This window comes from Drosophila sechellia, chromosome 3R, assembly GCF_004382195.2.
Source record: "Drosophila sechellia strain sech25 chromosome 3R, ASM438219v1, whole genome shotgun sequence".
Classification (NCBI taxonomy): Eukaryota; Metazoa; Arthropoda; class Insecta; order Diptera; family Drosophilidae; genus Drosophila; species Drosophila sechellia.
In genome coordinates, this window is record NC_045952.1 from 8,681,468 (window position 1) to 8,693,122 (window position 11,655).

At 45.5% G+C, this 11,655-nt stretch overlaps 2 protein-coding genes across 4 annotated transcripts in view; both read left to right on the plus strand.

Annotated features, from left to right (window-relative positions):
• Positions 1-11,655, plus strand: part of LOC6619013 (heparan-sulfate 6-O-sulfotransferase 2) — a 78,787-nt gene that overhangs the window by 65,911 nt on the left and 1,221 nt on the right. Inside the window, exons 3-5 of the mRNA XM_032720637.1 lie at positions 4,061-4,381; positions 4,454-5,002; positions 5,064-5,248. Coding sequence (XP_032576528.1) covers positions 4,061-4,381; positions 4,454-5,002; positions 5,064-5,248 — 1,055 coding nt within the window. The remainder of the gene's footprint in view (positions 1-4,060; positions 4,382-4,453; positions 5,003-5,063; positions 5,249-11,655) is intronic.
• Positions 7,492-10,429, plus strand: LOC6619014 (intracellular protein transport protein USO1). Of its 3 annotated transcripts, none has more exons than XM_032720636.1 (2): positions 7,492-9,620; positions 9,693-10,429. In XM_032720636.1, exons 1-2 carry the CDS (start codon positions 7,836-7,838, stop codon positions 10,326-10,328), a joined length of 2,421 nt encoding a protein of 806 aa, XP_032576527.1. In that variant the 5' UTR covers positions 7,492-7,835; the 3' UTR covers positions 10,329-10,429. The 3 variants fall into 3 exon arrangements, with proteins under 3 accessions (XP_032576527.1, XP_002043258.1, XP_032576526.1); XM_002043222.2 differs by having other exon boundaries at positions 9,711-10,429; XM_032720635.1 differs by having other exon boundaries at positions 7,492-10,429.

Genomic DNA, 11,655 nt, shown 5'->3' on the forward strand with positions numbered 1-11,655 from the left:
TATATATTTTTAAACCTATTAGTTTTTATGATCTGTATGCCGTAGCTAATTGTCCCATGAAAACGGTTTGTTTTGCCTAATGATCTAGAACGCGTGCTCTTAGTTTTATTTCTCATCTCACACAACGTCCATGTTGAATCGCCAAACAACTTTGAAGTTTTATTCGCTATTTATTCTGATGGGTAGTTCCTTAGCTTCCCCGTTGATTGAACGTAGGTGAGTGCAAGAGCTGTATACAACTGAATCACAGAAACTATGTGCCTCGAATTCTTCAGCTTGCGGGGAAAACGAGGAGCGATCCTGCATGCCCTGCACTGAGCCAAAATGCTCGCATCCTTACATCGAAGAGCCCTTCTGCGTTTTCATTAAAAAGTGTCGGCTTGGATGTGCCTGCAAATTCGGATATATTCGCCATGATCTCGAGAATCAATGTATTTCCGTACTGGACTGCAAACTCCCAGTGCGACAGCTCAATGTTCCCATTTGGTAAAGTGTATTTATTGGGATCAGTGCATTTCTTTTAGAATACTACTTCTGATTTTCTTCTGTTAACATCAAAGAATTAGAATTTACTTTACATATTTATACATTATATATATTTAATTTTTTTATTCCTTCTGTATCCTTTGATATTATTTCAAACATAAGTTAATAAAAGCGTCTGCTTCACCAAGAATTTAAATTCATTTCGAATCAAGTGCGTATTTCAAACATAAATAATTGTAAGTGCATCCCAGTTTAAATAGGATAACATTTTTAGAGAATATGTTTACACCATTGTAAATTGTAGAGACTTCAAGTTTATAGCCGATGCCCATCCTCTTTATTTCCAAAAGTCCTTGTCAATTTACATGCGACGAGATTTTTACAAACTTGTACTGCGTGCTCCATTTCTATTGCTGTTTCACCACTCAGTTGTAGCTCTCTTTTATTTTATGACAATGGCACGGAATTGTATCTTGGGAATTCAACGTTTTTAGCAGCGAAAGTTTTATTGTTGATTTTTGCGGTGCTCGAGATTTACGACTCCGTCGGTGTGTCTTGACCCCATTTCAAGGGAACTTCCTTCTGCTTTTGGCTGGATCTGGTTTTTTTGTGACCGGCCGCCAGTTCATAAAGCATACAATCTTAAATCTGTGCTGCTTCTACAACATAAATATTAATTTAGCCGCAGTTTCCTACGCTCTTTTACGTTATTTTGACTTTGGCTGGCTCTGGCTTTTGATGTGTGTCATTTGTTTGCTTGCACTTTACTTTATGAATGGAAATTATTGCCGAGCATTTTTATATTTCAACTTGTTTTTATTGCTGGCTCAAATGGCTTCATTGTTGGGTTTTATGAATGCAATCGGCAGCAAGATCACACATTTTATGAAATCAACCTGTTCAGTTGATTGTTGATGGCATGTAATTATATTAAACAAAACCGGTAATGTCCCCAAGGAATCAAATTTACATTTATGGTTAATTTTGAGGGATTATTGTAATCACATTTCAAATTACGCATAGAATATGCCCATTGTAATCTTTCAACTAGGTACGCGCACCATTCAAATTGAATTACATCCTTTCAGATTACAACAAAAAAAAGGCGCGTCCAAATTATTCAGTCATTATTAAGTGGAAACGAAATATGTATGTTTGAATACAAATGCAGTGAATTTTCGGCATTGCCGTGTCCATCAATTATTTATCATATTTTGTAAATTTCTATTGGCTCACAATTTGATTTCCCAACGGAAATGCTGAAAAAAAGTGCACACATCATTTTGCATTTCCGCTAAGCTGAATTAAATAATAATACTTCCGCTGTGTGTGCGCTCAATGCGCATAAATTTCTAACAAATTTAGCACATAATGGTTATTATTATATTATTTCACAAGACTGGGCACCGATTTTCGGGGTAATAAAAGCAATTAAAGTCTGGGCAAAGTGCTCACACGCTGCCAGACACAAAACTGTTATTATTATAATCATTTTTTCGTTGTGGAGGCTGTGGGCCTTTTGGGTGACTTCCATTTAAGTTATGCAGCCGTAGGACCGAAAATAAAATTAAATTACCCATTAGTGGTAGATTTTCGTCTCATTTTTCGACACACCAAATTGTATATTTAATGCGTATTCACGTGCTCCATATAAATTTACTGTGCTTTGAATTTATTGCTCGTCATTAAGCCGCTGGACATAATGTCTCGGATTTAATGTGCTTTGGACATGTCTCGGGAAATCGTGTTTTCAAATGCTCATTTCAAGTGCTAGTAACTGACTTGAGCCACTAAACAACTTGACAACAATATATCAGAAACAAATAAACGAAACGAGAGCCAAGGGGCGAAACCAAGGGGATTACTGTAAAGAGTCCTTGGACAGGACTGCGACGATATCCTCCAATATCCTTTCCTTTTATTCCTTTCTATATTATCGAATTGGTGCGCTGCGGTCGTGGGCACAATAAATTCAAAACTTTTCGCCCCAGCACACCTTACAACTGGGTATTTCCCCCCTTTTTCCCGTTTTCCATCACCCTTATTTTTCTGGACATTTAAATGGCCAACTTTTGTGGAAACAAGCTTACATGCACTCATGGTTCCACTCACACAGAGTTCGATGGAGCGCGGACTTGACGATTGGAAGGGAGGAAAGGAAAGGCCATGGCAACCAAGGAGCTCTTAATTCCTTATGGCCAACAGCGATTCCGCCTGCCTGCCAATTGTTTAATGAGCTGAGTTTTCCTCGCTTGTTTCTTGTTTTTCCCCGCTTTTCTTGTTGCGTGCTCTGCTCATTTCGGTTCAGCTAAGCAGCGGAAATTGTTAGATAAGAGAATTTCACAAAAGTTGCTCATTTTAATCGAGAAACTTTTGTCTAGTTTGATTGCTAAGTGTGTGTGGCAGTCCCCAGACTTGTGGACAACTGAGGTCCTGTTTTATCATCCATTCAGGCCTGGCTGTGGGGTAAAATGGACAAATAATGATAACAACAAGGCGCAAAACTTAATCTAATTATAAAGTTTTGAAATGCAAATAGTTGGCTGTCCTAAAATGCTGGAATAATTCTATAGATGACATGACAGCAGATGAGTTCTATAAAAACAAACTAAAGTTGAATAAATCTGCCATTAACTTGATCTTATAGCTTATCACAGTGTTTACGTAGTGACGAAGCGCACCAGGCGACTGTTTATATGTTATAAAATGTAGCGAACCTCGAACAACAAACTTCTTGGTTTAAATGATTGACTTATTTATTAGTTTTTATAACTACGATCTGTCATATACTAAATCTAATAAGAAAAGCCACTCAATCCAGTTGGAGACCAGGGCCACTAAATCATACAGCCGATATGAATACGCCACTTTAAAACCATCCCCTAAATTGGATCGTAATATAGTTGTCAGCCTGAAAATATGCCACAAAACTCTTACTATCCCTTAGCTCTTTGGCTGTTTACACTTTTATCCACCACCATTGATATGATGGCCAGTAAATATTAAATATCTTCAAACAGCTCATATCCAATATAATTGTTGTGAGTGCAGTGAAATGGGGATAAACCCATGTTCGATATTAATAAGCCTTGAGTACGTGCCATAAATAAAAGCACACATTCCTCCATCAAGTAAATAAAGTGCGCAGACAAAGAAAAAAAAAGGAAAATGCGAGCTGAGTGGGAAAATTTCACAAGCCTTCACTCTGCGTTAAATGAAGTTGCGTGTAGTTGGAGGACCAACCTGTGTCGAGCCAAAAATATGCATTTAATCCTGATGTGCATTTAATTAATGCGCAGAATAAACACTTCGCCACGCACACAATTCCGAACTTTTTCCGGTTTTTGCAGCCAATAAATTTACTTTAAGGCCCTTGGCGGTATTAAAAATATAAGATGAGAGGGCGTTAAATATTTTTGCACCCTGAGTGCAGTACATTGAATAAAAGTGGACTTACTCCATACATTGAAATGGGAATTAAGAGCTTTATTAAATGGGTATACGGTGTGTCGGCATTCCTTTCCATTGAACTCTGTGTAATATTTAATGTTTTCCCTCCTCGCTGTAACCGCAGGTATGCGCCCTATCCAAACGTGCCGTCATACTGCAGTCTTCGGATATCCTCGCCTATAATGAGCTCCCACTCCATCAGGCCAACAGCATTAATGGCAATGCGAACGGCAACGGCAACAGTGTGGGCGGCATCACGGCCATGGCCTCCAAGTCCTCCGCCCCGCAGAACATCATCGCCAATGCAGGGCTGAGCTACGAGGATGTGCTAAACGATGATTTCCAGTTCGACATGGATGGCCACGACGTGATGGTCTTCCTGCACATCCAGAAGACGGGCGGCACCTCGTTTGGCCGCCATTTGGTCAGGGATCTGGATCTAAAGGTGAGTTAGCTAAAGTAATTGATATATCCTAAAAAGAGCTCAGTAACTGATATGTTTTTCAATTATCTGCAGCGTCCCTGTGAGTGCCAGCGGCAAAGGAAGCGTTGCTACTGCTTCCGACCGCATCGCAATGAGAACTGGCTCTTTTCCCGCTACTCGACGGGCTGGAAGTGCGGCCTCCACGCGGACTGGACCGAGCTGACCAGCTGCGTGGACGTGGAGCTGGACAAGAACGAAGGGGAGACGGCCAAGCGGCGGTACTTCTACATTTCGCTGCTGCGACAACCCATTGCCCGCTACATGTCCGAGTATCGGCATGTACGGCGGGGCGCCACCTGGAAGGGATCACGCCACTGGTGCCTGGGCCGCCAGGCCACCGCCGCCGAGCTGCCCGCTTGCTACAAGGGCAATGACTGGCTGGACGTGGATCTCGACCAGTTCGCCGGCTGCGAGTCCAATCTGGCGGCTAACCGCCAGACCCGCATGCTGGCCGATCTCGCCCTCGTCGGCTGCTACAACAAGTCCTCGATGCCCGCGCACGAGCGGGATCGTGTGATGCTGGCCAGCGCAAAGCGCAATCTGGCTGCCATGTCCTACTTTGGACTGACTGAATATCAAAAGGTTAGTTTGTATTGTCTATTTAAAAGACTATAACTAATTTGAATTGTATTTTATATTTTAGATGTCCCAGTACATTTTCGAGGAGACTTTCAACCTGCGTTTCGCCATTCCCTTCGAGCAGCATAACACCACCATCTCGGCGACTGCTGTCCAGAATCTTCGACCCGACCAGAAGCGTCGCATCGAAAAGCTCAACAGTCTGGATATCGAGCTGTACGCCTTTGCCAAGACTTTGCTCTTTCAGCGGTGAGTACCACGCTCTGCCATCAGGATCTTTTCCTGCTCGCGACCTATGTATTGATATTTATAACACCCAGCTTAATTGGCTTATGTGCCGATAGAACATGGCTTTAGTTATGTTGTTTTCTGTGTGCTAGTTACCCCTTGCTAGTTACAGTAGGAGCTAGTTTATCTGGTCGTCAGAAACCAGATCCAAAGTCGTGGGTCCGGTTTCCTGGATCCTTTCCTGCGTAGCTTAATCGGGACGTAGCTCAAAGGTCGATGACTCAGGTCCACGTCCTCGTTTTTTAGTATCGTTTTGTATCCCATGAGGGTGCGAAACCCCTTTGATCTTCAGGGGCCAAGCCAGTCCTTTGTTACACTCACTTTGTGTTGTGATGACATTGGCTCTGGCTCAGGAATAGGAAGAATGGATCCCATGGAAACATCATTAGATCGCGTTACCTTATAGCGCGTTCAATGAATGGCAGTTATGCATGGACAGGCATGGGAAAATTATGTTGAAGGTGTCGCGGCGTAGGGTAAATGTCATTAACTTCATTAATATTACTGCGAGTCCTGCACATCATCGGATCAGCCAATTGTGAAAACCCTTTTCCGTACAATTTCCATTATTATTAGAAGAGAGTTTGGGAAAAGCAACGAAATCTAAGTGTTTCCAAAATGCAAATGTTTGTGGGAAATATTACCTCTATAAAACCAAAGGATGCTCTCGAACCTTATATGTATACATAAATATTATGTACATGCAATATATAAAATAACAAAGGTTATGAAGCACATATATCAATTAAAATGTACTTCTTAAGTATTGATATTCTATTGATTTCCAAACGATTTCCCTTGCTCTCCCTAGATTGTCTTTCCCTATGATAATTCCTTTAGTTCTTGTCTTTGGCACAGCTGTGTGTGGCTGACCCACCCAGAATTTCATGCCTGTCTGCTTTAACCTAGAATTATCACCTCCCAGTTGCTGGAATCTTCCGGCCATTGTTTGCCATCAAAGGAACAACCAGCTGATCCCAGTTGGCAGTTGTGACAAACTCACTGGAGAAAAGAAACGGAAAAATGGCAGGATGCACAGGCAGCTACCGCAGGATCAGCAGGATATCATGAGGGGGTTCTCTATTCAGATTATAGATGGCCGATTGCCCAACTGCTTGGCGATATCACATGAAAAATCAATTTTCCCGACGCATTTCCTTTTTCCATGCAATTCAATTCGCCTCAATGCCATTCAGCCCATTGCGCAGGCGCAACTCGCCCATTTCCGACGCATTTTCCTTTAATTATGCGGGCATCGGATTTCGTATCAAATTAACGATTTATACTGGCTGCCAGCTGGGTTGGAGCTAACGGATAAAGCAGCCCATCCAGCCATCAGCTCATATCCTTGTACTCGTACTCTCGAAAGCAATCGCATTTACTTGTAGTCCTCGAAGGGAAGGAGAATACCAGGCAGATGCGAGTGAGTGTGTCTCTGCTCGTCGACTACGGCACATTTCCCATATGTACTTAAGTCGGGGAATGCGGAACCCCGTCGTCGTATCTCTCCACCCCTACCCATCTTGCTACCCCCACTCCGATCTCGAACCCTCCTCGTGCTGTCTTGAACTACAATTGCAACATTTGCGCGCGCTAAAATGAAAACATTTCCTTTACATACACGAGGCCGACGTCTTGACAAAAACACAGATAAGATGACCAGGGGATCAAGAACTGTGGCACGAACTACCACCAAATAAAAAAAATTAGGAGACATACATATAACAGTGCCTACCTGAATTCTAGATACTCTTAAAAGAGGGCATTTTAGAAAATATATAATATTATATATTTAAGTTAAATTCAAAATTGGTAAAGATCAAAAGAATAATGCATTTTGCAAATGGCTTATCTAATCTTGAATTAACATTTGAATGTTTTAGAAATATGAAATTTTGTGCAGCTAAAATCTAAAAAATGCAAATCAACGTTTATTATTTCCTATGTCCACTGATTTTTATATTATATTTAGTGGTAACTAAAAAGTGTTAATAGATTAAAAAGAGAGTCCGTTTGAAGATCTCGGAAATACCCAACCTGACATGTAGGGTATATCCCACATAGATGAAGCAATGCAGGATCATTGAAGCGACCACTGCTCGAGGGTTGTTTTCTTTGCCTCCCCTGACTCTATCTCGTTCCCATACTACACCTATCCCGCTCTCGCTCGCTCTGCCAGCTGGAGGTAATGTCTGCCTCAGCGATCTTGGACAGAAGGTGAGCTCAGTTAGGTTTTGACAGCGGAACGCGTAGGTACAGTGAAACGGGTAGCAACGGGATAGCGGGTTTAGTGTAGCACAGAACGGACCACAAAGTACAGAAGAATTAAAAACGACTACAGACTACCTTATTGTTAAACAGTTTACCTAAAAATCCTAAGGAAAAGATAACCAAATTAAACCGAAAGTTAAAGTTGTGTTTATGTTTGATCGTTGAGTTATTGTTATATCGAAAGTTAAACGAGCGTTGTTAATGAGACATTGAGTCAAAATCCGAAAAGAATCGTTACCAAGTTAAACCGAAAGTCAAAAAAAAAACAAGTTCGAAAATGTCTTTCTCCAAGGCCAAGTTGAAGCGTTTCAACGACGTGGATGTGGCCATCTGCGGTTCGCCAGCTGCGTCCAACAGCTCGGCGGGATCGGCGGGCAGTGCCACGCCCACCGCGGCTTCGGCAGCCGCTGCTCCGCCCACCGTTCAACCGGAACGCAAGGAGCAGATCGAGAAGTTCTTCAAGGACGCCGTGCGTTTCGCGTCCAGCTCGAAGGAGGCCAAGGAATTCGCCATTCCCAAGGAGGACAAAAAGTCAAAGGGATTACGCCTGTTCCGTACTCCTTCGTTGCCGCAGCGCCTGCGCTTCCGTCCGACTCCCAGTCACACGGATACGGCCACCGGAAGCGGAAGTGGAGCCTCAACAGCGGCATCCACTCCTCTGCATTCGGCAGCAACCACGCCCGTAAAGGAGGCCAAGTCCGCCAGCCGTCTGAAGGGTAAGGAGGCACTACAGTACGAGATCCGTCACAAGAACGAACTGATCGAGAGCCAGTTGAGCCAACTGGACGTGCTGCGCCGCCATGTGGATCAGTTGAAGGAAGCCGAGGCCAAGTTGCGCGAGGAGCATGAGTTGGCCACCTCCAAGACAGATCAGCTCATCGAAGCCCTGACCAGTGAGAATTTGTCGCACAAAGCTCTGAACGAGCAGATGGGCCAGGAGCACGCTGCTCTTCTGGAGCGTTTGGCCGCCATGGAGCAGCAGTTGCAGCAACAGCACGAGGAGCATGAAAGCCAAGTGGTCGCGTTGGTTGCCGAGAGCGAGGCACTGCGTCTGGCCAACGAGCTGCTGCAGACAGCAAATGAAGATCGTCAAAAGGTGGAGGAGCAGCTGCAGGCACAACTCTCTGCTCTCCAGGCGGATGTGGCTCAGGCCCGCGAGCATTGCAGCCTGGAGCAGGCCAAGACCGCCGAGAACATTGAGCTGGTGGAGAATCTCCAGAAGAGCAATGCCTCCCTGCTGGCCGACGTGGTCCAGCTGAAGCAGCAGATCGAACAGGATGCCCTGTCCTACGGACAGGAGGCCAAGAGCTGCCAGGCGGAACTGGAGTGTCTGAAGGTGGAGCGCAACACCCTGAAGAATGACTTGGCCAACAAGTGCACTCTGATCCGCTCGCTGCAGGACGAGCTTCTGGACAAGAACTGCGAGATAGATGCTCACTGCGATACCATCCGCCAGCTGTGCCGGGAACAGGCTCGCCACACCGAGCAGCAGCAGGCGGTGGCCAAGGTGCAGCAGCAGGTGGAAAGCGACCTGGAGAGCGCCGTGGAGCGCGAGAAGAGCTACTGGCGCGCCGAGCTGGACAAGCGCCAGAAGCTGGCCGAGAACGAGCTGATCAAGATCGAGCTGGAGAAGCAGGACGTGATGGTGCTGCTGGAGACCACCAATGATATGCTGCGCATGCGCGACGAGAAGCTGCAGAAATGCGAGGAGCAGTTGCGCAACGGTATCGACTACTACATCCAGCTGAGCGACGCACTGCAGCAGCAGCTGGTGCAGCTGAAGCAGGACATGGCCAAGACGATCACCGAGAAGTACAACTACCAGCTGACTTTGACCAACACCCGGGCCACCGTCAACATACTGATGGAGCGACTGAAGAAGTCCGATGCGGATGTGGAGCAGTACCGTGCGGAGCTGGAATCGGTGCAGCTGGCCAAGGGAGCGCTGGAGCAGAGCTATCTGGTTTTGCAGGCGGACGCAGAGCAACTGCGCCAGCAATTGACCGAGAGCCAGGATGCGCTCAACGCACTGAGATCCTCCTCTCAGACGCTGCAGAGCGAGGTATCGTTGAAGGAGTCCTTGCTCCACGAGCTGCTCGCCGGCGAGGCGGAGACGTTGGCTAAATTCAATCAGATTGCAAACTCGTTCCAGGAGCGCATCGATGGCGACGCCCAGCTGGCCCACTACCACGAGCTGCGCCGCAAGGACGAGACGCGCGAGGCGTACATGGTGGACATGAAGAAGGCGCTCGACGAGTTCGCCACCGTGCTGCAGTTCGCCCAGTTGGAGCTGGACAACAAGGAGCAGCTGCTTGTCAAAGTACGCGAGGAGTGTGAACAGCTCAAGCTGGAGAACATTGCCCTCAAGTCCAAGCAACCGGGATCCGCCTCTCTGCTGGGAACGCCTGGCAAGGCCAACCGCTCGAACACCACCGATCTGGAGAAGATCGAGGATCTGCTGTGCGACTCGGAGCTGCGTTCCGACTGCGAGAAGATCACCTCGTGGCTGCTCAACTCCTCGGACAAGTGCGTGCGCCAGGACAGCACCAGCGAGATCAACGAGCTCCTGTCCGCCGGCAAGTCCTCGCCCCGTCCCGCCCCCCGCACACCCAAGGCGGCGCCGCACACCCCGCGCAGTCCGCGCACCCCCCGAACCCCAAGAACACCACGATCGGCGGCCAGCACTCCCAAGAAGACTGTCCTGTTCGCCGGCAAGGAGAACGTGCCCAGTCCGCCACAGAAGCAGGTGCTCAAGGCACGCAACATCTAGGCTATTCCTTTGTACCAACTACTCTATCGTACTATTATAAATTATATACCTTAGCTAAGATCCGATTCGAAATATAATCAATACACGTTGCACACAACACAGCCAGAGGTGTTTCTGAAATCTCTTTCCAGCACACTCCGACTAAATTCCAAATCTGATTGTTTTCTATCTTTCGCGATTGTGTTCTGGATATATGGGACTTAATAAATCTACATGCATTTTAAGGCATGAGATATCGTTATACTCAAAAATCCTTTGAAATTTGATATTCCTTAATAGGTATAACTTGATAGACCTTTGAAAAAAAAGGTGTCTTGAAAAAAAAAAAAAATGTCTTGCGTTTGTTCTGATCTTTATAAAGGTATTTGAATTTAAGAGACTTGTCTTTAAATGTAACGAAATTAATTTTTCTATTTACTAGCAAATTTATTATCTGTAAAAAAAGAATAAAAGGTATTCTGATCTAAAATATAGAAGTGTACAATTTCATCATTATAAAGCAGCTTAGCTGAACTGCGTTCTTATATCATATCTTGTATATGCATTCAAAAAAGCCTGTACATATAGAATCAGGAAATTGTTTACGTTTTTCATACCAACCCCATGCAACTCGTTTTTGATTTCGATGTGGTGGAATTTTCTCATGCTGAACCTCCTCGTAGAAGTATGAAAAGGTAGGGGTGAGGTCTGCCATGCAATCCGATGGATTCTTGCGACGCTGATTACGCACACGTGTCCCTTGGCACCGCCTTATACGCGATGGTTACTCGATGGGAACGCTTCCAGAGTTGCGCTGTTCCTTAGTTCCTCGAGCGAATCGGAACAGCTGCGCCTGCGCTTCCTCCTCAAGGGTGGCTCAACTCAACCGTCTTGTAAGCAGGGGCCAAAAACGAAGGGAAATACCCATGCACCACCAAGCACTGGTAGTTGCAAGCTCGCTTCATTAACTGTGACTTAAGCCTGTTGACGGGGTTTTCCCTCACCTTTCTTTGTTTTTCCGCTCCTTTTCCTTCCCCGTAAAAATCTCTGGCTGCCTGCATCCCAAGCGACCCTTTTGTCTTGGGCCGCATAATGGCCGCTTATGACCTTTGACATTTTCTGCAATGCTCACAATGCCCCGGGCAAGGTAACTGAAGAACTGGCCCAAGACATGGATTTACTCATTGTGCACATAGCTATATACAGCTGTACCTCGGGCAGCTGCATCAACAATTGAAGGTTCCCTTTTTTTATGGTGGGGTGCATATAGGAAACCATTCTATTGCGCAGAAGTAAATTGAGCAGCTTTTGTAGGATTGGAGGGCACAGTACAGAGTCGGGTCGGGTG